The following is a 27,020-nucleotide window of genomic DNA, read 5'->3' as shown; positions in this document are numbered from 1 at the left end:
TAGAGAAAAGACAAAAATTCTTAAGTGTCAATCATTTGGTTTTAAGAGACTTTAGAGACAGACACCTGGATTCATTTGCTAGATCTGGCTATTTACGGTTTGATTTGAAGGCAAGTTATTTAACCTTTTCTTGCCTCAGTTTTCTCTTCTGGCAGTGGAGTAATAGTACATAGTTCGTAGCATTGTTGGGAAGATTAAATGAACCATGTAAAATCTTTATAATAGTGCCTGGCACATAGTGAACACTCAATAAATGTCAGCTGTTTTTATCTAATAGAATTTCTCTAAGAGTGATGAAGAGAAGCCAGTTTCTTGATATATACAGTTAATTACTGAGCATGGTTGAAGAATGGTGTTTAGTAGTGGTTACTAGTGTTTAAAGTATGGAAAAAATAAATTATACATAGACACATACGTACACATACCTTAAAACTATATTGTGTGAATATATTTGAATTATTTGATTCAATTAGTATTCCATGAAGTGTTTATTGAGCACCTATATGTGCCAGGTGCCCCCAGAATTCCATAGTTACCAGATTCGTCATTATAATAATCAGTTTACTGGTCAAGTATAAAAGTAAAGGATTCTAGTTCAAACAATTACAGTAGTTAAAAGTAACAGAATTCTTAGTGTTTCTCTAAGACAAGCATTGTAACACTGTTATCCTATTTTTAAAAATATAAAGCCTGGGCTGGACGCGGTGGTTCACGCCTGTAATCCCAGCACTTTAGGAGGCCGAGGTGGGTGGAACAGGAGGGCAGGAGTTTAAGACCAGCCTGGCCAAGATGCAGAAACCTGTCTCTACTAAAAATACAAAAATTAGCCGGGCATGGTGGCACGCGCCTGTAATCCCAGCTACTCGGGAGGCTGAGGCAGGAGAATCGCTTGAACCTGGGCAGCAGAGATTATGGTGAGCGGAGATTGCACCACTGCACTCCAGCCTGGGTTGCAACAGAGCAAGACTCCGTCTCAAATGAATAAATAAATAAAGCCTGTACTTACGCTTTATATTTAATGGTGACAACGTACCAGGTTTTGAGACCTCAGGCATATTATACTTTACATGTTTAGAGTTATATCTGAGTAGCTACAGTAATGAATTCCTAGTAATACAGTTTTTAGTGTACCTCATTAAAATTGCTTTCATCAGGAATGGAGTGTAGGTGTATTTTTAAAATCTTGTTGGGTATGTAAGCTAGTTTATAAATTTAATAAATGGTTTTAGTATAAATCTAAAGATGTAGAATTTGTGTACTTATAGTAATAACACAGGTTACGTTAAAGTATATGTGTTTGTCTAACAGGCGCTCACAGCTTTTAGATGGGGAATATGAAGTAGCCATGCAGGAAATGGAAGAATGTCCAATAAGCAAGAAAAGAGCAACACGGGAGACTATTCTTGATGGGAAGGTACGGACTACTTAGAAAGTTGAGCACGTTATAGTTATGAACTCCCGTTTTTGATTGATGTTTTCTTCCCCAAATGCTAATTCATGTTGGAAGTAGAGTCCTTTGTTTTTTGTACTTTAAAAAACACAAGTAAGTGATCTAGTCAGAGCATTTAACGGAGGGTATCATTCTTTTTTTTTGTGAGGGGGAGTCTTGCTCTGTTTCCCAGGCTGGAGTGCAGTGGCATGGTCTCGGCTCACTGCAACCTCCACCTCCCGGGTTCAAGCGATTCTCCTGTCTCAGCCTTCTGAGTAGCTGTGATTACAGGTGCGTGCCACCACGCCTGGCTAATTTTTTTTTATTTTCAGTAGAGGCGGGGTTTGACCATGTTGGCCAGGCTCGTCTGGAACTCCTTACCTTGTGATCCACCCACCTTGGCCTCCCAAAGCGCTGGGATTACAGGCGTGAGCCACTGCACCCGGCCACACAGAAGGCATCATACTTCGAGAGCCAGACTGCCTGATTCAAATCTCTGCTCCTAGCTATGTGGCGTTTGGCAAGTTACTTATCCATGTCTCAGTTTCTTCACCTGTAACATGAGACATAAAATTGATGGATTAGATGAAATAATAAAATATTTAGTACAGTGCCTGGCATACAGTCAGTGCTCAATAAATGTTAACGGCTATTTTAAATTCTATTCATTGTAATGGCAGGTAATAAGGGATGACTAGTGATACGTTTATCAAGAAATCTGCAGAATTTAGATTAAGCATACTTAAAATAACTCTTTTAAGAGATGAAGAGGAATTCATACATTTCTTAAATAGGTAGATTCAAAACTAACGATGTCTTTTATTTCTAAATATGTTAGGTCAGTGTACCATCCAATGAAAAATCTCATAAGGATTTTTTTAAGCCTTAAAATTAGTTCCAAGTTAATCTAGAAGGATAAGTATTTAGTAATAGTAAGAGAAATTTTAGAAAAATATTTTGAGAATTTTTACTTACCAGTTTTAGTATGATATACAATATACAGTAGTACATACCATAAAGTTAAGAGAACTTAAACTCTATGGTATAAGCATAGGAATAGACAAGCATATCATTCAGGCGTAGTCCTGAAATAGTTTGATGTATATTTGAAATTTAGTTTATGATAAAGGTGGTGGTATAGCTATGTGAGAAAGAGAAACTGTTCATTAATTGTGACAACTCTTCTCCAGTCATCTGGAAATAATCTTAGACCTAATACATTCCGGAAGGCTCATAAACATGTAAAAATGAACATTCATAGGCATGGAAAAAAAATAGGTGAATGTTAATATATTGCAGTGAGGAAGACCCTTCTAAGGATGATTTAAAAGTAAGAAAGCATAAAGTAAAAATTGTCGGGTTAAAATTTGTCATTTTTATACTGCAAAATATCTAAAGTTACAAACAAATTATGGAATGGGGGAAATATCTAACACAAAATGCTAATATGAATACATAATATTGTGAATTATAAAACAAAAAGATACGCAGTCTAATAAGAAATATGTGTCAAGGACTATCACGCAGTTCTTAAAAAAACAAATATAGATGGCCAGCAAACTTTTAAAGCAGTACTCAAACTTATTAGTACTCAAAGGCATGCAAATGCAGAGATAACTACTTTTGAGAGTTCAACAAAGATTAAAAGTTTGACAGTTTCTAGTGTTTTAGGGATGTGAGGACACATATACTCTCAAATAATATTTTGATGTAACAGTAAGTTGGGGTCGGGCTCAGTGGCTCATGCCTGTAATCCCAGCACTTTGGGAGGCCAAGGCGGGTGGATCACCTGAGGTTATGAGTTTGACACCAGCCTGGCCAACATGTCAAACCACATCTCTACCAAAAACAAAAAATTAGCCGGGCATGGTGGCAGATGCTTGTAGTCCCAGCTACTTGGGAGGCTTAGGAATATTAACTTGAATCTGGGAGGCAGAGGTTTCAGTGAGCTGAGATTTTGCCACTTCAACTTTATCCGGGGAGACAGAGCAAGACTCTGTCTCAAAAAAAACGTTGATACAGTCTTACTATAGGGCAGACTGGCAATATATATAAAGTTAAAATTGTATATTTTAACAGTCCAAGGCTGTGGTGAGCCATGATCGTGCCACTGCACTGAAGCCTGGGCAACAGAGGAAGACCCTGTCTCAAAAAAAAAAAAAAAAAAAGGCCAAGTGCAGTGGCTCAACACCTGTAATCCCAGCATTTTAGGAGGCTGAGGCAGGCAGATCATGAGGTCAGGAGTTCAAGACCAGCCTGGCCAACATAGTGAAACCCCATCTCTACTAAAAATATAAAAATCAGCCGAGTGTGGTGGCACGTACCTGTAATCCCAGCTACTCAGGAGGTTGAGGCAGGAGAATTGCTTGAACCTGGGAGGTGGAGGTTGCAGTGAGCCAAGACCACATCATTGCACTCCAGCCTGGGCAACAGAGTGAACCTCCATCTCAAAAAAAAAAAAAAAATGTAAAAAGGGAGTACAGGGCCAGGTGCGGTGGCTCACACGGGTAATCCCAGCACTTTGGGAGGCCGAGGTGGATGGATCATGGGGTCAAGAGATCAAGACCATCGTGGCCAACATGGTGTCACCCCATCTCTACTGAAAATACAAAAAATTAGCTGGACACAGTGGCGAATGCCTGTAGTCCCAGCTACTCTGGAGGCTGAGACAGGAGGATCGCCTGAACCTGGAAGGCGGAAGTTGCAGTGAGCTGAGATCATACCACTGCACTCCAGCCTGGTGACAAAGTGAGACTTCGTCTCAAAAAAAAAAAAAAAGTATAAAAAAATCTTTACAGAAGAATGACAATATAGAAAAAATACAGAAAAAATAGAAAAGTCTCCATTTTCTAATCACTATAGTAATATTTGATTTGGGCAAGAAGCAATCCAGATGCAACCATTAAGTAAAGATTATTATGGGACAGAATATTCACACTGTTTCTATCATTCCATAGATCACTTGTTAATTACAAAAGGAAAAAGAGGCCGGGAATGGAGGCTCACGTCTGTAATCCCAACACTTTGGGAGGCCGAGGAGGGCGGATCACTTTAGGTCAGGAGTTTGAGATCAGCCTGGCCGACATGGCAAAATCCCATCTCTACTACAATTACAAAAATTAGGCAGGCGTGGTAGCAGGCACCTGTAATCCCAGCTACTTGGGGGGCTGAGGCAGGAGAATCGCTTGAACCCAGGAGGTGGAGGTTGCAGTGAGCCAAGATTGTGCCACTGCACTCCAGCCTGGGTGACAGAGTGAGACTCATTCTCAAAAAAAAAAAAAAAAAAAAATGCCCTTATTCTTAGCAGACATATAGAAGAAATTAGGGGTAAAGTGCTATGCAATCTGCAGTTAACTCTCAAATTGTACAGGGAGAAAATTTATTAAAGTTAAAAAACATGAATATTCATAGATATACATATATGTGGGGGCAGGTAGGGAGGGATGCACAGACAAAATATGGCAAAATGGTAACAACTGGTGATCACTGAACTATTCTTGCAACTCTGAATAGTTTAAAAAATTTCAAAGGTATATTATTTTTGAACTGCTCAGGAGGTTTAAATTTTTGAGTTTTTAAAATAAGCAATGAATTGTGAGGAAGTGTGAGAAGCCACAGACTTGAGAGATAAGATGAAAAATAAGGAAAGTAGAATCACAGTAATAAGAGGAACAGAGTTTCAAAATGCTGTAATCAGTCAGTAGCTTCAATGCAAAAGAAAGTTAAATTAAGGACCAACTCAGTAAAGACAACTGGATTCAGCAATTGGCAAGTCAGTGATGACCTAGGGTACAGGAGCTTCATTGAAATAGTAGAGTTGGGCCACACGTGGCCCACACCAATAATCCAGCAGTTTGGGAGTCCGAGGTAGGTGGATCTCTTGAGGCCAGGAATTCAAGACCAGCCTGGCCAACATGGTGAAACCTCATCTCTACTAAAAATACAAAAATTAACCCGATACAGTGGCGCACCCCTGTAAGCCCAGCTACTCAGGGGGCTGAGGCATGAGAACTGCTTGAACCTGGAAGGCGGAGGCTGCAGTGAGCTGAGATAGGGCCACTGCACTCCAGCCTGGGTGACAGGGGAAGACTCTGTCTAAAAAACAAAAAATAGGCCGGGTGTGCTGGCTCATGCCTGTAATCCCAGCAATTTGGGAGGCCGAGGCAGGCAGATCACGAGGTCAGGAGATCGAGACCCCTCCTGGCTAACATGGTGAAACCCCGTCTCTACTAAAAATACAAAAAATTAGCTGGGCGTGGTGGCAGGCACCTGTGGTCCCAGCTCCTCGGGAGGCTGAGACAGGAGAATGGCGTGAACCCGGGAGGTGGAGGTTGCAGTGAGCTGAGATTACGCCACTGCACTCCAGCCTGGGTGACAAAGTGAGACTCCCTCTCAAAAAAAAAAAAAAGTAAACTGGGTATGTACCTTTAGAGGTGGTGTACATTTTCAGCATTATACGTGAATATAAATGAGTGGCAATAGGTACTTTGGTCCACAGATTTTTGGTATCTTAACTAGTTTTGGATCTCTTCCCCTAAAGGGATTGCCTGTTGAACGTTGTTAGGAATATAAGTACTGAAGGCAAACTGCCTGGGTTTGAATTTTGTACTGTCCCTTGCACCCTGCCTGGCTTCAAATCCTAGCTCTGCTTATTAAGTTCTTTTAAGGGGATGACCTTTCAGCAAATGTCTTAGCTTCTGTTTTCCCAAGTAAATGGACACAATAGTTGCTACCTTGTGAAATATTCATGTAATTGACCAGTGTTTACCAAGTAGCATCGGTGTTTAGTTTCAGTCATTGCTGATTCTTCTGTTGGACTGTGAGGGGGTGTTGGGGTGGGGGATGGTGTGTGTGTGTTGCACTTAATTGCCTGCCGAAAGGAAAAGATACTTTTGATAACCGACAGGCAGCTTTTCTCTGCTTTTGTGTCAAAAGGGAAGAAGGGAGTTTGGAGAGGGAAACGAATTCTCTGTAACACTAAGCTCTCTTCCACAAAAACAGAGGTACATAGAATGTTTAATAATTTACAGAATTTCTAGACTTCAACGATCTGATTTTTTAAAATTTATTTTTATTTTTTCAGGTTGAGACTGAGCTAAAGTTAATCTGTGGCAATGTTCTGGATGTACTGGACAAACACCTCATTCCAGCAGCTACCACTGGCAAGTCCAAGGTTTTCTCTTATGAAATGTAGGTTCTATACTAAAAATTAACAAGTGTGCTTCAATAAATTTAAACATTCTCAGGAATAATTGGTTTTGTTTCTTTTTTTCTTAGACATTTCATATTATTTTCCTTATTAAATATAACCAAAAATCCCACAGAAATTAACTGAGGAGCCTCTAAATATCAACAAAATTATCACTTGATGGACTGGAATTAAACAAGCAAATGATTCTAAGAAATGGTACGTGTATTAATCATAAAATTTCTACATGAAACATTCAGCCATTCTAGACCATTTCTGTCTGTGCAGACTCATCTTTTTCTGTTCTTTGCAAAGCCCAGCTAGAGCAAGCAAGTTCCTCCCCATGGGTTTTTCCCATCTCTGGTTGCTTGGCTGGCTGGGCTTCCTCTACAAACCCCCTTCCTTTCCCCTAAGCAGGGCCCGGTGTCCCCATCCTGCGGGGTTGAGCTCATGAGGGGATCTGACCAGGAGTAGCTATTCCTGGTGCTATTGTCGTTGTCCTGTTTCATGTGGGAACATGGCTGCTGGCTCTACAGAGATTTGGCAGGTAGCAAGGAGGTTTCTTTTCAAATCTTCCTTTGGAAGTCAGACTTGGTGAGGATCTTATGCCCACCTTTTCCTAGCTCTGTGGTGTCAGGCAAAGTCTCAGTTTCTGCAAATTGGGGTTAAGAATTCCTACCTCACAGCAAGCAGTCTTTTGATAAATAAATAAGATCTTAAGTGTAAATGATTCCACTAGAAATTGCACAATTCCTTTGGTCTTCATCCTGGAGGTCCACTGACAAGCCTCATGCAAACCTGTGGCCCTGTTCCTAAAGTGTTTTGATTCATACTTTCGAATGGCCTCAGGATGACCTTTTATAAAGTAAAAATGTGAGGTAGCCACATGATATCCACTGACCCAGTGAGGCTGTTTTACTGGATAGAAGAGGTTTGAGGAAGCACTTTGGGGGGCCGAGACAGGCAGATCACTTGAGGCCAGGAGCTGGAGACCCGCCTGGCCAACATGGAGAAACCCCATCTCTATTAAAAATACCAAAAAAATTACCTGGGCATGGTGGCACATGCCTGTAATCCCAGCTACTTGGGAGACTGAGGCACAAGAATCGCTTGAACCCGGGAGTCAGAGGTTGCAGTGAGCCAAGCCGAGATGGTGCCACTGCACTCCAGCCTGGGCAACAGAGTGAGACTCTGTCTCAGGGGAAAAAAAAAGGGTGGGGGGAGGGTTTGATAAAATAGTAGCATGTAGTTATGTTTCTACAATATTTGCTATATATAAGGATTTACCAACCTCTTGCATTAGCTACTATCCCCTACAGCAGTTGCTGTAGGAAAAAATCATCAAGTTCTGAGCTCCTACTGTTTGCCAGGCATATTCAGAGATGATCACGTTTAAATCTCAGAGTTACCCTGCAGAGCAGTCAGGGTATCACTGCCTGACAGATGAAGAAGCTGAGGCTTACAGCAGTTCAATGACTTACCCCAGGCCACATAGATGATGAGTGGGAGAGCCCAGGTCTGTCTGTGAGGTATAATGAAATTAGCATAAACCCTCCACATTGGCGCCACTTGCATAAATTAACATATTCTCTCACAGAAAGTATTTTATTGGGCATAACATTTTATATCTTTTACCATTTAACATTAGTTGTGGATCATTCCATGTCACATAAATGTGCCTCATTCTTTTTGGATAATATGATTACTAATGAATGGATTTACTATCATTCATTTAATCAATACTCCTTTTGATGGCCATTTTAATTGTGTATTTTTTCGTTTTGCACAGATTGATGTAATAAACATGATTTTATAGTAATATTTTTGCCTGTGAAAATGTTTACTGGACAATAAATTCCTAGGAGTAAAATAAGGTCAAAGATTATAAAGACAGAATTTATTTTCATAAACATTACCAAGTCAGCCACAAATGTTTAAATCACTAATGGTTTCAGATTACTGTATTTAATGAGTAAACACTTTCATAGGGTTTACTTTTATAAACACTTTTATTTGCCAGATATCACTCTAAGTGCTTTACAAAATTAACTTTTTCAGTTTTTAATATAACCCTGAGATGTATATTATGATTATCCCCATTCTACAGCTAAGAACACTGAGAAGTTAATTAACGTGTCACATATCTAGGAAATGACAAGGCTAATTGCACAGCCAGGCAGTCTGGCTCCTGAGTCCACATTTTAGACAACACTATACCTCCTGGTTCTTTTGAGGCATTACTACTGGAACTATCCTAATACTCATAAATAAACATTTCTTTTGGGGAGGGCCAAATAAAATTTTAAACAAAAGTTTTCACCAACTGTCAAGCTCATAAAGTTGTACATTATACACTTTTTTCATGATGCCCACAGATAACTTATTAGTGATATCATCTATTTTAAAAGACATATGTAAAACCCAACCCTTAAGAAAGGACTCCTATCACTGTTCCCCACAGGCACCCTCTTCAGTCTTACACCTTTCCACCCCCCAAAACAAATCATTCAGCATATTTATTTCATACTGTAATATAGGAAATAGCTTCTTTTTAGATTTTCTTATATTATTAACATTGATCATACAAACATGGAATAGAAATTCCTTATGTTTTATCTGGATTTAAGGTGCTACATAATGGAATATATTTATATCAAGCCATACACATTGGAGATAATGAAATCACTTGTGTTCTAGCTTAAACATTATGGGAATTTCAGAACTGCAACATAACAGATAATCCTCAGATGAAAACTAAATCTCTCCTCCGGTCAAGCATCTATGTGCATCAGTGAAGAGAAGACAGGGACTGTGGAAGGGAAAACAGTGAGTTGGGAAGGGCTGTGGCCACATCTGTTCCCTGGTACCTCAAGTAGTTAAATCCTGACCTCCTCTACCCCAGACTGTCCTGGGGAGTGGCCAACACTGGCCTTTCACAACTGTGTGTTACTAGAAATGCAACAGAAACCCAGCTGAATCCCCAGGGTTTCCCTTCTGCCCTTCTCAATGGAAAGATCTGTCCCAGGACCATTTGTTCCAACATTTTCAATTATGAGAAATCTGGGAAGATAAAGTTATTTTCACATTCCTCAAGAAATACGTATTTATTCATACTCATTAGAGGAAAGTCAGAATGTATGGAAAACCAGGAAGACTTTTAAAAATCCATGATAACCACCATCAAAAGAACCACACTTAGTATGTTGGTCCACAGGTTTCCCAGCACCCTTTTCTGTTGGTGTATGCACAAAATGCACAATCACGTTCTGTCTACATTTTACTATTTGCTGTTTTTTGATTAACACTATATATTGAACAATTTTTAAGACCTGCAACATATGTCGACAACATTATTTCAAAATAATATATTTAGAAATAAACACACACACAAACAGTTTGTCTTATATACAACATGTCTTATTTTCTAATTCTCCACTCTTGAAGATTTAGGTTTTTCTAACTTTTTCTTAATGTACTCACCAGGAGTCAGTAAACTTTTTTAATAAAAGGCCAAAGGGTTGATATTTTAAACTCTGCAGGCCATAGGTTTCTGGTGCAACACTCAACTCTGCTGTTGCAGGGAAAGAGGCCATACACAATTTGTAAATGAATGGGCATGACTGTGTTCTGGTAAACTTTACAAAAACAGGTGGTGGACTAGATGCAGCCTGCTCCTCTGGACATGGTTTGCCAGCCCCTGACATATACCACTACAGAGGATGCTGTTAGAATGAAATCTCTTTACACATCTCTGATCATCTCCTTAGGACTAATTGCTAGAAATGACATCATGGTAGCTGTGGGTCAAAGGGCATGCATGCTCTGGGATGTACATTGCCAAATTGCTCATGATCAGCCTTTCTCATGTCAAAATGTTTTGTGACCACCAGAAGGCTGGTTCTGCTTTTTTTATCCATTGAATGAGGAATAGAAATGGCATGGCATGTATGCAGGATATTTAATCATCATATAGATAATGCTTTGTGCACAAGTGTATTCTACATTCTTTTGCAATAAGTCTACATCTGCCAGAGTTGAAATAAAATAAAACAAAATGAACCTATTTAGGACCTTCTGTGTAGTAGGTCCCTTCATGTATGTTGTTGTCTTTATCAGAATTCTTATGACCTAGGCATTTAAGAAAATTTTTTTTAAATACTTAGTTGACAAGGATTGTGTATATTTAATGCATACAATGTGATTTCATATATGTATATATTGTGTACTAATTATCACAATCAAATTTATTACATCCATTACCACCTATGCTGTACATTAAATCTCCAGAATTTTGTTCATCTTATAACTGAAAGTTTACACCCTTTGATTAATAGCTTCCCATTTTCCCCACCCCCAGCCGTTGGCAACCACCATTCTACTATCTGTTTTTATGAGTTTGACTCTCTTAGATTCCACATAGAAGTGAGATCATACAAAACTTGTCTTTCTGTGTCTGGCTTATTTCACTTAGCGTAATGTTCTCCAGGTTTATCCAGGACAGGAGTTTCTTCTTTTTAATGGCTAATAGTCCATTGTTTATATATATTTTATTTATCCATTCATCTGTTGCTGGACACTTAGGCTGTTTCCATATCTTGGGTATTGTGAATAGTGTTGTAATAAACATGGGGCGCAGATCTCTCTTCAACATTCTGACTTGATTGCTGAATTGTATGGTAGTTCTGCTTCTGATTTTTTGAGGAAGCTCCATACTGTTTTCCATGAATGTTATACCACTTTACATTCCAACCAACAGTGTACAAGGGTTCTCTTTCCTCTATGCTTTCGCCAACACTTGTTATCTCTTGTCATTTTTTATAACAGCTGTCCTATCCTATGTAGCAATATCCCATTGTGGTTTTGATTTGCATTTCTCTGATGATTAGTGGTGTTGAGCACCTTTTCATATGCTGGCTGGCCATTTGTATGTCTTCCTTGGAGAAAAAAGTCCATTGGGGTACTTTGCCTATTTTTAATTGGGTTATTGATGTATTTATTAATTTTTGGTATTGAGTTGTGTGAATTCCTCATATATTTTCAATTAACCCCTTATCAAATATATGGGTTGCAACTATTTTCTTCCATTTCGTAGGTTGCCTTTTCATTTTGTCATGGTTTCCTTTGGTGTGTAATACCTTTTAAGGTTGACGTAGTCCCATTTATTTATTTTTGCTTTTGTTGCCTGTGCTTTGGTGTTATAGCAAAAAAAAAATTGCCAATTGTGACCAATGGCAAGGAGATTTTTCCCTATGTTTGCTTCTAGGATTTGCATGGTTTCAGATATTACATTTAAATCTTTAATGCATTTTGAGCTAATTTTCTGTATATGATGTAAAACAAGTGTGTAATTTCATTCTTTTTCAAGCACTTTCCCCAACGCCATTCATTGAAGAGAGTTTCCTTTCTACGTTGTGCATTTTTTTATAGTACAGTGAAAGCAAGTCTATTAAGAAAGTAAAGGAATAAAAGAATCTACATTGTGTATCCTTGATGACTTTGTCAAAGATCGGTTGACCACATATGCATGCGGTTATTTCTGGGTGAGCTTGGCATTTTTATCTACCTCATTCTACCAATGAGGAGGCCGAGTCTCAGAGAGTTCATAGACCTGCCTAAGGTCACTCAGCTAGAGGTGATACAACCAGGGTTTGAATTGAGATCTGCCAAGCTTCTGAGTTTATTCTTTTTCCCCCACATGAAGGATCCTCAATTCTGCCTTACTGACATCAGGATCCAGTCAATTCTTTGTGATGGGGGCTGTCCTGTGCCTGGCAGGATGTTTAACAGCTTCTCTGGCCTCCACCCACTGGATGCCAGGGGAATGCACAAGAGGCTTGCTCATTTTCCCATTTAATCCTGAGGACAATATCTGGCATAAATGTTATGTCTTTTATTTTATAAATGAAGAAAATGAGACTCAGAAAGGCTTAAGTGAGTTCTTAAGAACACACAGACAGCAAGAGGTAGAACCCGAAACTGAACACAGGTGTCCATATGGGACAACAAGAAAGTTCAGGTTCCAGCTTCTTTTGAGTCTCTCATTTCAACAATTACCATCATCTGGATACGAGCTGAAGTACAGGAAACCTGGGGTGAACTCTCCTCCCATCAGGCCTAGGAGCCCCAGACCAGAACCCGAGCCCAAGGTCTCCCAGTCAGGCCCGCTGGAGTGAGCTGGCATCCACACTAGCCTGGTTTCCCAAAGCTACAGGGATGCCAGTCTCGCCGCTGATGAACAAAATGAAGGGCATTTGCTTCTCCTGCAGGCTGCCAGGATTGAACACAGATTCCTTTTCTTGCTCTCTTCTCCCGTAGCACAAAACCGGGTGGTCCATCCCCCTCCCGGTGTCCCAAGGCTTTGTTGCATGTTCTCTTTAATTTCTCCTACTCTCGCAGTGCACCCTACCTGCATCTCCCTGGCAACCTTTCTGCTCTATCCTCTCAACACCTGGATCACAAGAACACTTGTGAGGCCCCTTAACAAGCTACATCCCAAATTATCATTCCACTTTGTCCTCAGCCAGTGCCCAGGTCCAACTCACTCTCCTGGGGTGACTTTCTTTCCTGCCCAATGTGGTTTCATCATCTGTAAATTGGGGATAATTAAAGTCTTGATCGTGGTATTGGACTCTCAAAGCAGAAGTAGCAAGCTCAGCCAAGTCACGTAAACGAGGAGACGTTCCTTCTGAACTGAAAAGGCACTGGTCACAAGGGCTGCTCCTTCTTCTCTCAGGCCTCTCCAGCACGCCCTTGGCTCAGCCAAAGAAGAGACTCAGGCTGTGCTTCTGCGCTGTTGGGATAACATAGGCCTCCTCCATGTGGTTCCACAGCAGGAACATGGGGACAATCAGACCTCTCCCAGTGTGGGCATGAGGATACAACAAGATCATGTCAATATTGACATTCATAATGGCTGGGTGCAGTGGCACAGGCCTGAAATCCCAGCACTTTGGGAGGCTGAGGTGGGCAGATCGCTTGAGCCCCAGAGTTCAAAACCAGCCTGGGCAACTTGGCAAAATCAGTCTCTACTGAAAATACAAAAAATTGGCTGGGCTTGGTGGTGCACACCTGTAGTCTCAGCTACTTGGGAGACTGAGGTGGGAGGATTGCTTGGCCCCAGGGAGGTTGAGGCTTCAGTGAGCTATGATGGCACTGCTGTACTCCAGCCTGGGTGACAGAGTGAGGCCCTGTCTCAAAACAAAAACAAAGACAAAACAACATTCCTAATAGTAGCAATAGCTACTATGTGCCAAGCCCAGGCACCTCTTCGAGTGTTTGCTGTCACCCTATGAGGTAAGTGTGCTTAGAAGTTACACAAAGCACATGGCTCAGTGTTTGGCCCATGGTAAGGGCCTAAAAGTGGTAGCCCCAGTGGTGGGGATGCTGCTGCTGCTGACCATTAACCCCAGTCTGCTCCACCTTCTTCCAGGCAGCCTGTGAGATGTTTGATGTCCGAGGCAAACAGCACATTCAGATCCCCAAGCTCTACACCTCCAGTGTGACCAGGCACCTGCACCACTTCAGGCTCATGTGGGACTCACAGCCTTTGGACCTCAGCTAAAGGACCTGCTTCTCTTCAGCACACGGGGCTTGTTTGTGTTGGGGTCCGAGCCCTGAGCCCATGGTCAAGGGGACCCCCAAGTCTTTCTGAACAGAGACAGCTGGCTTGGGGGCCTCCCTCTCACTGCATGCAAGAGCCTGTTAGGGTGCAAGACTCGAGGCGCTGAGGGAGGCTGTTTCAGGAGGGAGCCCCAGGAGGGTGGTGGAGGCAGAAGGGGGCAGCATCTGCCGAGGGCCTACTGTGTGCCGGGCACCGTGTGGGGTTTCTGGCCCATATGGGCTAAGTGAGCCTGGACACTCGTCTTGGGAGAAAGGCTCAGATGGAGAAATTGCAGTTCAGGAAGGTGAAGCAAGCTGCTAGCCTGTGGCCACATTGGGATCTGGGCGTCAGCCTTCCAGCCGCGAAGGCAGCCAAGTATCATGAAGAAGGCATCACAGAGGCGATTCCAGGCTGTAGTGGTGAACTCTCCACTCTGCATCCCCAGGTGCTGTGCCCCGTGCCCTGTCTAAGGTAGTCCTGCGGGTTTCTACATGTTTAAGATATCCCCAGCATCAATGATGCTCTCCTGTGGATCCCAAGCCACGGAGATGTCCTGGGGCTTCTCATTTTTAGGGACCTAAATTGAATTTCCCAACACCTAGAAGCAAGACAGCCGCCCTAACAGACTCTTGCATGCAGTGAGAGGGAGGCCCCCAGGCCAGCTGTCTCTGTTCAGAAAGACCTGGGGGTCTCCTTGACCATGTGCTCAGGGCTCAGACCCCAACACAAACAAGCCCCGTGTGCTGAAGAGAAGCAGGTCCCTTAGCTGAGGTCCAAAGGCTGTGAGTCCTGCATGAGCCTGAAGTGGTGCACGTCCCTGGTCACACTGAAGGTGTAGAGCTTGGGGATGTGAATGTGCTGTTTGCCTTGGATCTTTATTCGTGATTCAGAAACAGTGGAATAAAAGGAAAGGAAGGAAAACCCGAATGGCCACCTCAGCAGGATGCTCCAAGGGTAGTGTCCAGGTGGCACTGACTCAGAAATGTGGGGGCTTCCCCCACCCACGCTCAAGAGCCACTTTGCCATTTCACCATCTCTCTGTCCTCCACACCCCTCAGCAGCAAGCACACCAAGAATGTGTTCACCGTGAAGCTCAAATCTCAGCAGAATCTAGAGTCTGAAATCCAGGGAAGGGAAAGTGTAGAGCTTCTTGGATGATGCCCTGTCAATTTTATTTTAACGAATGAAAGACCAGAAGAAGTCAGTCTTTGAAAGGAGAGGACGGGAGCATCTGCTGGCATTAGCAGCCATGCCATCAGAGGACCGGCTCACCTGGACCCGCGGCTACCTGTGCTTTTACATCCAGTGTTGGTTAACCACGGGCCACTTTTCCAGCTTGGAAACTAAGCATCTGCTCCACTTCCTCTCCTTCCTTATTGAACTCTTTCACTAAAAGGACAATGCAAGAGAGACTTAAACTGTTTGCCTCATTCTTAAGAACTTTAAGGAAAAGTTTTGGCAGGGAAGGAGATTTCCCAGCTCTGGGATAGAGTCTTATGGATTATCTGCTGGTTTCACTGGTCTGTGCTGTCCTCCCTGCATTCATTAGGAAAACTGGCCTTGGTTCAAATAAGGACAGGATTTGTCCTGGTGACAGAGAAAGGTTTCTTCTGATATCCATATATCTCCGAGGGGTATGCTTTCTCCAGGCAGGGGCTGTGGCCAAGCGATCAGGGGGCTCAGAGGGCTGCTGGGAAGGGGTGGGCCCCTCTCTCCCCAGAGGGAATCTCCTGGGGACCTCTCGAGCACCCCTGCCCATACTTTAAACATAAATTCATAAATACAAACAAGTAGGCCATTCATAGAAATATATAAAATATGTCATAGGAAAGGTGGAACTCTCATATGGCAATAATTATGACAGAGGTTGGCAAATGACCTGAGTGACCCAGAGTGACCTGAGCACTGACTCCCAAACACCCTCAGTAGGATGTTCTGCATCCCTGAGACCCTTTCCTGGGTCCTCCTGGGCCCTACCACCCGCTACACCATCCAGACCTCAGGCCATCCCCCTCTCTGTTGACAGAGCAGTCTCTGTTCCTGAACGTGCTGGTCACCACCAACAGCAGCTGCTCCTCCTCCAGGCAGCTCAGCGTATACTTCTACATGCAGACAGCCTGGACGGCACCCAGGTGGACATAAGCCTTCAGCTCCCAGTAGACACTCTGGGCTTCCTACCCTGCAGAGACATTCTGGGCTTCCCCTGACATCTCCCCCATCCTGCGGCTCCTGTGCTCATCTGTCTCACCCAGTGCCCAGCACAGGCGCGGCACACAGAAGGTGAGTGAACCGATTTGAACACATCATCCTTGACTCTCCTTCCCTGCTCAAGCCCTGCAGCTAACCCATCGGCAAGTCCTGGCTCTGCCTCCAAAATACTGCGTATCCCATGTCCAAACACCTCTCACCATATCCACTGCTATTTGCAGTTCTGTGTGTGTGTGGAAATATTTCCACAAAATTGGAATGAGCAGGTCACAGCTGTGCCTGGAGGGAATGGCCGGGGAAATGTGCCCTCACCTTGCTGTTCTATCCAGGCCCACCCAGCTGAGGATAGGGGACCTGCCACAACTCTCCTGGAAGTTCTGGACTCCTGGGAGCTGGCAGGTGAGGACCCAAGAGTATTTTCAGCAACCTGGCTGACCTGGTCATCAGTCAGTCCCACCTTGGCCCACGCCTCTACATGGCACAGATCACAGCTCATTCCATCCTGGCATTACACTGGCCTGTGCCCTGCCCTCAGGGTCACATCTGTCTCCCAGAAGCCGTGCAACCCTGGAAAACCCAGGTCTAACAGTCAGGTTCCTCCTCTGTGCATTAACAGTGGCGTTGACGCCTGCTTTGCAGGGCGCTGGGAGGGGAGAGGGAGGTGTATGCTGGAGAGCTCCCCAAGGGCAAGGCCTGGCTCAGCGTCACTCACTGTCAGATCCTCAGAGCCCGGGGCTGGCCCAGCATGTGGTCACTATTCCCTAAGCATTGGATGTGATCTGTCAGTGCTGCAGGCAGGAGATAGAGCTTAGAGAGACCCCCTGTGTCCTGTCTTCTTTATCTGCAGCTTACTCATCCTTGCCCATTTCACATGCACATGCAGAGCAGGTTTTCACTGAGCTTGAACAAAATTCAAGCTAGAGCAGCTGATGGATATTGAGGCCTAGATTCACTATCAAAGTGTTTCTCAAACGGTGCTCTCCAGAACACCATGGAAAACTCATTTACTGCAAAAGTTTGAAAATCCCTGCCCACCGGTCAACCCTTGTGTATGAGCAATCAGCTCTACCATTCAGCCCAGGTGTGTGTTTGCTGGACCATCTGGAGGAAGCTGAAGAGACATGAGCTGAAGGCAGAGGGTGAGTCCAAGGTGGGATCTTCGGACAGGTACAAGAAGTTAGGCAAAAATGGGATAATTCTAGCCTTAATAACCTTAGATAATAGTTCACATTATTATTTAGTTAATAGGATTGTACTCACGTTACATTTCTCAATTTTTTTTTAAGAGCTAAAGTCTCACTCTGTCACCCTGGCTGGAGTGCAGTGGTGCAATCATGGCTCACTGCTTCCTGGAACTCACAGGCTCCAGCAATCCTCCTGCCTCAGCCTCCTGACTAGGTGGGACTATAGGCACACACCACCATGCCTGGCTGATTTCTTTGACTTTTCTCTAGAGACAGGATCTGCCTATGCTTCCCAGGCTGGTCTCAGACTTCTAGACTCAAGTGAGCCTGAACCTCCCACCTCGACCTCTCAAATTGCCGGGATTACAGGTGTGAGCCACCACACCCGGCCTAAATTTCTTATGTGCCATGGGACTGCAAAACGTCATTATTAGGGGCAGCCGGATGGAAGGTGTAAGAGGACACTGTAGTGCCTTTTCAATATTTCTGTCTAAAATCTAAAATCATTCAACAGGAAACATTTATTTTAAAACGTGAAGGTGGTTATCCTTCCATGAGTTTAAAGTACAAAGGCAGGCTCGCGGTGTCATCAGAATTCAGAACGCTGGTCGTGGGGCTGGGGTGCTGGGAGGGGCTAGGCATGGTTGGCTTTGTGATCTGGGGGCTGGTGTGTTCCATCTCTGAATGTCTCTCGAGCTGTACACTTTCTTAATAAATTTTCATAAGTTTAACAAAAAATAAAACGAGGATGGGAAGCTTGCTTGGGTTGTTAAGCCTTGGGAAATTATCCAGCCATGAGCCCTGGCCCAGATGCTTCTAGAAACCTGGAGGGAACTGAGAACTTTCCAAGTGGAGGCAGCAGAGGCAAGGCCCTGAGGTGGGAGTGCACTGCTGCTCGTCCCTAGCTCTGAAGGGGGTGCCCTGGTTGGATTCAGTGCTGGGTGCACTGCAGGGCCGGGAAGTCCATGCCCACGTTGTGGCTCAGTGCAGTGAAAGCCAATCTCAACCCTGAAGGGTGTTCAGCCTGCCAGCAGGTGGCCAGCTGGTCCTCCTGGGATATGGCACGGACCCAGCAGCTCTGTTCGAAATCATAATGGGGGAACCAAGGGCCCCCTACATCCAGGTCCGTTGGGAGGCGGGGCATAGAGTTCCACTGCAGGAATCTCCAGGAACCCTGAGGTCCTCCCTGAGCCAGGGCCGGGCTGGGTACACCCCGAGTGCCCACAGGGTAGGTGTCTTCGCGGACAGCCCCAGCAGGACAGGGTGTGGAAGAACGAGGTGCCCATGGCGGGGAAGCTGACCAAATGGGCCGCTGGAACCGGGCTGGTGGGCCTGGAGGGGCCTGCCTGTCCCCCTTGCAGAGGGTCTTCCCGCCACGTGAAGCCGGCACAGGCCTGGATGCCGAGGACCCTTGCTCGGGTTTGGCTGAAAGGAAAACAGACGCGGTCAGCGTCTCCAGTGAGCCCATGCAGGCCTTTCCGGGCTGGGCCCCACCTGCCTGCATCTCTGTAGTCCTCGGGGTCTCTGTGTGGCCCCCGTGGCCTGACACTGAGGACACGCCTGTAGTCTGCTGATCTCAGAGGGAGGGTTGTGTGCTGCCTGGCGTGGGGAAGCTGTCGTGGCATGGCGGGTGGCTCCTGGGACTGCCCCCAGGATTCAGACTGGCTGGGGGCTTCCTGCCACACACCTTCGTCCCAGGGCTGTTGGGCCTGGGATACGGCCCCCAGTCAGAACTCAGGTGGGAGGGGCCTTGGATGTCACCCAGCCCCTTGCCACCTCACATGGGGACCCGTCTCTGCAGTGGGTTTTTGGGCCCGGACGTGGGACACCCTCTGCCCTCCTGGGCTGCCCAGTCCATGCCAGGACTGACCATTCCCACGTCTGGCTGAACTCCTGGCTCTGGCTCTGGGCCCGGGGTCCCGCCTGTGCCCTCTCCCTGAATGCTGTGGGGGTCAGGGACACCAATTCCCTTGTCTCCCTGGCTCAAGGCTTGTGGTCCTGGCAACCTTGGAGGAGCGTGCATGAGTGAGGGGCCTCTGCTGCTCTCTGAGGCTGTGGGTGCTTGCAGGGAGGGGCGGGGTCTCCCACAAATGGGTCTGGGCTCATCTAGTTACTTTGAGGGCCCTGTGAGGGGGAGAGCGAGACACTGTGGAAAGTGGGAGGGGGCTTGTTGGAGGGTCTTGCCCACATCCCCCTCCTGCGTGCACAGCACGTCCAGTATACAGGCACTGAGCGCCTGCCCTGAGGACCGGTGGGCCTCCTGTACTTTCTTAGAGTGCAGGAGGAAGAGGAGGAAGAAAAGGTGAAGAGGAAGGCCCAGGTAGTAGGGTTGCGGGTCCCGGGCCCTCCCCTACTATTGACTACCCCAGAGGGTGACATGGGAGGGGACATGGCACTGGAGCCCACCTGGGGGTGGCAGGTCCTCCTGCTTTCTTGTTAGTTTCTTCATAGAGGCCCTAAGATGCTTGAGCACAGTGTCATCATCCCTGGCCCAGTTGTAAACGAACTGGTTCCGAAAACGTGCCCACAGGCCACACCTGGATGTCTTCATGAGGCGCTCTAGGGACAGGGTGGATATCAGGCCAGGAGAGTTACCTGGGAATGGTCACAGCTCATACCCGGTGGCCACTTCAGTCTCCCACTGGGTGGTGCCGGATCCTTTTGTGGCCACCCCAGGCATCCAGATATACACAGGAGACTGTGGCTGGGGGTGACCTGGGCAGGGAAGTGCGCACCACACTCTGGACTTTCATCTGGGTCATGTGGGGGATGGACTCGGTGTCACAGTGTCCTGCCCAGCCCCCCTGGCCAGACCTCCCTCTGGGCTAGAACTGAGGATCATGAGGACAGTGTGTGGAAGCTGCCCTCGGGCCAGTCGGGGTCTGACCCCAGGGCTCCCCAGGCCCCACTGGGCACACGTAGACTTACTCTGCTGAACCTTAAAGGCAATGCTTGTCATCGGCATCAACACCTGTTCTCCTTCCAGCAAATAGACGTCCCACAGGCGCAGGGTGAGCCCGAGAGAGATCTGTGGGGACAGCACGTGTGAAAGAACCTGGTCCTTCCAGGCTGGGGCTGGTGGCTCGAGCTGCGCACACTGGGGCTTCAGTCTCCAGAGTCAGTGACCTTCCCCATGAGGGTCGCCTGAGCCCTCCAGGATGCTGGGTCAGACAAGGTCTTGCAGCTCCTCATGGGGGGCACTCATTTGAGTGGGGATGTGGCTCCTGGAGAGAGGGGCTTGCCCAGGGCTTGAGGCTTCCCTGAGCCGTCTCAAGTCGGGTCCTGGCCCAGTCTGCCCATGAGGCTGGGCCTGAGCCCCAGCCACTGCCCTGGGATGACCCCTCTTGGGCAGAGGGTTTTGCTTGTGTGTCCTTTGGGGACCCGCCTGAGCCTCCTGTGGGCTGGGAGTGAGCCAGACCCCTGGGCTTGGGAAGCAGGGTACTGCAGGGCATGGAGGGTTCCTGAGCCAGGGTCTCCCTATGCCTCCTTACCCCATCAATCAGTGTCCAGATAAGGCTGCCTAACGAGGAACACTGCCCACATAGACCTTCCTTGTCCTGATGGAAGCAACAGAGGTGCTCAGGCCACTGGGCTGCCCTAAAAACCTCCCTCTTCCTGGGCCTCTGAAGACCCTTCCCCTAGTGGAGAACACTGGGCGGTGTCCAGAGCTCCCCACAACACTGTCACCTTCCCACACTCCCGGTGGACACACTGCCCTTTGCCCTGCTCTGCAGGAGCTGGGCCCCCATCCCTGTGCCTCTGTCTCCTCCAGGAGGAAGAGGAGGAGGAAAGGAAACCAACTCCCAGCCCACGGAGAACCCGACGTCCCAGGTCAGGCCCTGGCTGGGATTCAACCAGTCACCAGCCCCACGAGGGGCTCCAGCTCCCCTGCTCCTACAGCCCCACAGGAGGCAGGGCCTCTGGGAAGAGCTGAGGGGACCACAAACTCACCTGATGCCACATGGTCTTGGGTTGTGACATGGGTACCACATGCTCCTGTTGGTCTTGGAGCCCCTGGAGTGTCCCGCCATTTGGGCTGTGAAATCCTGAGAAGCCCCCAGCCCATCATGAAATCAGAGCCTTCCCCCAAGATGTGGAGCCATCAGCTGCAAGAGCTGGGCAGCTGGAGAGGCCCCCAAACCCCAAGGCCTCCCACCCTCCCATCTGGTGACCCCACTATGCGGCCTTTACCCTGGGGAGGTGGGGCGGGAACATTCCCTGGAGCCTGGCTGGAGGTTCTCCTGGAGGCCTCCTGGGCCAGGGTGCAAAAAGGGCAAACCTGACTTTGAGGCCACGACAGGGCAGCCAGAACTGGGTGGGTGCTGGGCTTCCTGGTCATCTCCTGGAAGTGGGGTCGGGCCAGTGAACGGGATTGGGGAGATGCTGCCACCTGGGCTTGGTCGGCCCATTCGTGGGCACCAATGGCAGCAGGAGCCCGGGCAGCTGGAGGGCAGGAGGACTCTCAGGGAGGGGAGAGTCAGCTGCACCGAATCAGAGCCGGAGGGTGTGGCTCCAGGCACAGAGGGTGGCCACGGGGAGGATGAGATGCCCTCTGCTGATGGGGATGAAAGGCATCTGATTTGGGCTTTGGGGGTCAGCCGTGGACTCCTGTGGGACCCTCAGCAGAGACATCCTAAAGTCTCCCAACAAGCTGGCGACACAAGGAGGGTGCCTTGGCTGAAAGCTGTGATCACCTGGCCAGGGTGGCCATCCCCGGGTCTGGCTGCAGGAGGTCCCCGGGGCAGCTGTTCACTTACCCTGCAGAGAGTGCCTCTCACTGGCCAGCAGCTGCACCAGTGCCCAGAATGCATCCTCCTCAGGCAGGTAAAGGAGGAACAAGGCAGCGATGTTGCTGAGGTCCCTGCAGTAGCCCACCTCCTGCAAGAGCCAGAGTTACCATGGATGGACATCACCTGGGAGTTCTGAGGTCACCTGGGAGGACTCATGTCATTGGAGAGGGCAGAGGTGACTGGAGAGGCTTCCTCTGAAGAAGAGGCTTCCTCAGGATGCAAATTCATTTCATGACAAGAGCCAAGTCCATCAGGCACCTCAGCACCTTGTCCAAAATGTCTGCCGATAGCACCATCCTGTGTGCGATGCTGCCAAGCTCCTGGGCTTTGGGGCAGCCCCAGGAGGAGGGCATCATTTCTTGTTCTGAGAAGTGGTGGTCAGGCCCATGTGACAGCAGGAGTCCAGGCCCTGACTCCTTTGTGTCTCAGCTTGACCCCTTGAGACCACTCCCTTGCTTGGAGGTTTATGGCAGTGGTGAGCTGGAGTCCTACCTCCTATATCCTTGTGGGTCACAGATACTAACTTTAAAAGAAGCAACGACACCCCCACCAGACACCCACTCCTGTGAATATGGAAATACGGCCCGGGAACCTCACTGCCGGGAATACTCACCGGGTTATACTGCGAATATGCCAGGAGGATGTAGAATAGTTCCCGCTGCCTAGGAAACAGAGAAAGGGGGCTATGGTTTGGTTTGTGCAGATGCTGTTAGTTTCACTTTGTCTACACAGCCTAACAGCAAATCCTATTTCAGGTTCAGATGATTCACCAGATAAGCAGTGAGCTCTTCAGGGCCTGAGACTGTTGAAGAAATGTTTCAGTAAAACCCACATCTGTGACATGCAAATAGCCCAGTTGTACAGTGACTTGCCTGATCCTTTTCACTCTGAATGATATTTTCTTTCAGTTTGCACACACGCCAGTTCAGTCTGTGGGTGTACAGTTCCTCCACGGTCCTAAACCAATGTGCAGCGTCTCCCGGCCACCACCGCAGCCCCTCCTGGAGCGACTCCTTCATCCTCCAAGTCTCCAGGGTGGCCCCTATGCACCCAGCCTCTCCCCAATCCGTCAGCCCCTGGCCACCCAGACTGCTTCTCAGTCCGTATGGTTTGGCCTTTTCCAGAATGACCTAGGAATGGGAATCCTACTGTGGTAGCTTATTGGGTCTGGCTTCTTTCCCCTAGCAAAATGCATCTAGGATCCACCCACGTTCGTGCAGGCATGACTGGCTCCTTCCCTTTTCTCACTGGGTCTTCCGTTTGAAGGGAGGACCAGCCTTGCTCTCCCCATTCCCGTGTTCAAGGCTGTCCCCGAAGGCTCCCTGTGTGAGTGACGAGGAATCAAGCAGTGAACCTGGCATGCAGGTTTCATGTGGATGTCAGTTTTCAAATCGGTGGGTTCAATATCTGTGACACTTTGGGGACGCGTGGTTCAAGTCCACTGAGCTTTGTGAGCCAATGCCCAACTGGCTGCCAACGTGGCTGTGCCATGTCATGTTCCCAGCAGACCTGGATGAGAGTTTCCAGGACCTCTAATTCTCCCAGCATTTGGTGCTGTCATTGTTGCCTGGGGGGGCTCATGGGCCCTGTATCCTGCCAACCTCCCATGGGTCCTACCATGGGTCCCCATGGGTCAGGGAGAGCACCTTTCACCATTGTGCATGATTTTCTTTGCTGTCTTCTATCTCCTCAGGATCCTCCTGGGTTCTGGCCCCACATGTTCCAGTCTGACCCAGGGCTTGGAACCAGGGAGGTGCTCGGTTCATGGTGCCGGCTGCTCCCTGGGCCAGGAGAGCTCTTGGCAGCTCTGTCATCCCTCCTGGGTGACCCTGGCTTCTGCTCCGGGGAAGCCCCCATCCCTGTAGTTTACTCCATCTCCCCTGGGGCCCTGTGGCTCCCGTAGGCTTACTTGGCTCCATATCGATCCCTGAAGAAGATATGCTTCCTTAAGGTCCCGCTTAAGTCCAGGTCGATCTGGTGGATGTGTTCAGATGACCTCTTGCCCTTCTCTTTCATGATCTGTAGGGCAGGGCCAAGAGGAGGAAGCAGCCTCAGAACAGATGGAAGATTCCCTGCCCCCAGTGGCAGTCAGCCCACAGTCAGCACTTCGGGAAGAAAGGACAGAAGGAAGGTTTCCTTCTCCAGAAAGCTGCATTTTGGCTTGTTACTGAAGCCAGGGAGGGTCACCAGAGCTGAGTTTGTCTGTGGTGACTGTGTAACCATGTGTGCCCAGGGTGTTCATCTGACCTTTGCCCCCAGCCCCCCAGGGTGGTCTTGACGTTCCCTCCAGCTGGAGACCTGGGCCCCTGACATGGCCTGTCATGTTTGTTGTGCTCTGGCTGAGCATACCTTGTATTTTCTGGGGTTTTTCAACTTGATTTCCTGAATGTTCAGGAGGACTGACCACACCGGGCCCCGGATGTTCATGGGAATTCCCTTGTACACTCGATCTATGAGCTGTGGGCAGAAAACAATCTGGTGTCCAATGCCACAGGGTGACCCCAGTGAGGACCAGAGCCCGGGGATTCTGGAAATTGTCGGTTTTGGCCCCATGATTCCTCAGTAGAGGTGAAATCAAGTTGGGACCGGGTCTCCCTTCCCAGGACTGAAACAGTGGATGGACACTCAGAGTCGAAACTCTGATCTGAACCTTTTCCTTCCTTCGGGTCACCAGGGCATCCCTAGCCTTGAGCTCTGGGTGGTCCCAGCCCTAGATTCAGATTCCCTCCCAGCAAGGTGACGCTTGCATGAACAGGCAGGAAATCTGGCGACCAGGCCTGCAGTCCTCCAGGCAAGGACAGTGTGCCACCTGCCCTCTGAGAGGCTGACGGTGCCAGGCCACAGCCATGGGTGCCTGTCCCCTGTCTCTGCAGAGAGTGCTTTCGGGGGCCTCTCCCCCCACACATTACTTTTGTACTGTGCTTATACGTCTCCCATTCTCCCAGCATTTTCCTCCACTTGCTCGTCCGTCTCATCTCCCGCCGATTCTGTCAAATGAGGCATGTTGGAGTTAGCGGAGCTGCCAGGCTTCCCAGAGCCACCCGCGGATGCTGGGTCTTGGGCTCAGGAGTCCTGGTGGGACCCAGCTGGAAGGAGCCAGGGAAGGGCAGACCTCAAGGGCTGAGAGCCTTTGAGCAAATGAGCACCAGTGGGCTGACTTTTGGACCCCGGGATGTACCATCCTCAGGCCACAGACACACCAGTCTTAGGTCCCAGCCTCTAGGTGGGGTCGTGACACAAGCATGCAGCCACCCCCAAGCCAGGACTGTGGTTCTCCTTTTGAAAATTTTATCAAACTGCCAAAGTTAACAGCAACCTGGGGTCAGGTCCAGCAGGGACTGCTGCCCCTCCCAGTGACAGCGTGTTGCCCTCACCCACCACCGCCCAGGCCGGCTGCTTCCTCTGCCTCACCGACCACCCGCCCAGTCCCTACATCCCTGGACCAGCCCCTCCATGCATCAGGCTCTTACCTTCACCTCTTGTGCAGCCAGAGGAGGCAGCTCCGTCTCACTGTAAGGCAAGCCAGGCAGAGCTGAGGACCTTCACAGGGCCTGGAGCCGCCTCAGCCCGAGAGCAGACCCCTAGAAAGCACTAGCTCTGTCCCTATCCAGCTTAGGGCTCAGCCCAGGAGAAGGCACAGGGAAGGGAAGACAAGGGCTTTCCTGTGGGTCTGACTCCCAGGAGGGGCAGGACCTGGGAGAAGAAGGAGTGCAGGGACAGCCTGACCGGGTTTACTGGGGCCCCTGGCGTGGGAGGCGGTCAGGCTGCCCAGTGGGGCTGCCCGCCCTGGACTCCAGGTGGTGCTTTCTGCTGGAGCTGAGAAAGGTTAGCCCTGAGATGGGATGGGGGTCGCCCACAGTGGGCAATCGGGCCCTGACAGGAGTCCCTCAGGGAGTGACCACATCACCCCACCAGGGTCAAGGGAGCCTGCCCTGAGACCTGCCCGGTGTACTGTGGGTGTACCAGGGGCCCATCCCACTTGACAGCCCCAAGGCCCTTGCAGGTTCTGACCTCCCAGCATCCACCTGCCTCTCCCTGCACCCGAGCCACACACCTGCATTTCAGAAGTGGCACGGCTCATCAGCTCCCTCCCACCCTACCTCCCCAGGGATCCTCTGTCTCTCCATTTTATGATCCCGGAGGGATGGGCTCCTGGCTGGGCTCCTGTTACCTGGCCCCAGATCCCTTCCCAGCACCAGACCCAGGGTCTTTAGCCACAAGCCCTGCTGCCTCCCGGCCTCACCGTGAGATGCCCAGAATGGGGCCCTGCCCATCTTCTCCCCCATTCTCCTAGGGCTGCAACCTCCATTGTCACCATGCCTTTTCCCCTCATGGGACAGTGAGGGCTGTAGCTCTAGCGGAATGGGGGAGAATAGGGGCAGGTGGGCCCTCAGAGACCTGCTGGACAACAGCCCCGAGGCTGGGCCAGGCGTCCCCTCACCCTGTGGCCGCAACCCTTGGATCTTACTGGGGTTGTGTCCAAGTAGACATTGCAGACCCTGAGGCTGCCCTGCTCCTCTTGTGCTCACTTGCCGACAGAACTGCTGAGAGCCCAGGTGCCTGACCTAGCCCAGTCTCCATTCCCACCGGCTCCCTAGATGGGCCCCGCACCTCTGGCCTA

The 27,020-nt window shown here is 48.4% G+C and overlaps 1 protein-coding gene and 1 pseudogene across 2 annotated transcripts in view; one reads left to right on the top strand and one right to left on the bottom strand.

The window, feature by feature from the left end:
• Window positions 1-12,098, top strand: part of LOC129016998 (polycomb protein SUZ12-like) — a 52,171-nt pseudogene extending 40,073 nt beyond the window's left edge.
• A 6,009-nt stretch (window positions 12,099-18,107) lies between these two features.
• Window positions 18,108-27,020, bottom strand: part of LOC129017003 (TBC1 domain family member 3G-like) — a 69,395-nt gene continuing 60,482 nt past the window's right edge. Inside the window, exons 6-17 of one of the 2 annotated variants that reach the window (XM_063655584.1) lie at window positions 25,870-25,909; window positions 25,309-25,386; window positions 24,749-24,856; window positions 24,309-24,418; window positions 23,013-23,061; window positions 22,367-22,487; window positions 21,561-21,655; window positions 21,101-21,166; window positions 20,538-20,637; window positions 20,016-20,168; window positions 18,602-19,034; window positions 18,108-18,558 (exon numbers count right to left, since the gene is read on the bottom strand). In XM_063655584.1, coding sequence (XP_063511654.1) covers window positions 18,426-18,558; window positions 18,602-19,034; window positions 20,016-20,168; window positions 20,538-20,637; window positions 21,101-21,166; window positions 21,561-21,655; window positions 22,367-22,487; window positions 23,013-23,061; window positions 24,309-24,418; window positions 24,749-24,856; window positions 25,309-25,386; window positions 25,870-25,909 — 1,486 coding nt within the window. In that variant the 3' untranslated portion in view covers window positions 18,108-18,425. Of the gene's footprint in view, window positions 19,035-20,015; window positions 20,169-20,537; window positions 20,638-21,100; window positions 21,167-21,560; window positions 21,656-22,366; window positions 22,488-23,012; window positions 23,062-24,308; window positions 24,419-24,748; window positions 24,857-25,308; window positions 25,387-25,869; window positions 25,910-27,020 lie in introns of both variants that reach the window. The other variant, XM_063655582.1, reaches the window with a different exon arrangement.

This window comes from Pongo pygmaeus, chromosome 19 (assembly GCF_028885625.2).
Source record: "Pongo pygmaeus isolate AG05252 chromosome 19, NHGRI_mPonPyg2-v2.0_pri, whole genome shotgun sequence".
NCBI lineage: Eukaryota > Metazoa > Chordata > Mammalia > Primates > Hominidae > Pongo > Pongo pygmaeus.
The sequence above is the reverse complement of the archived record's forward strand: the minus strand, read 5'-3'. Positions and strand labels throughout refer to the sequence as shown.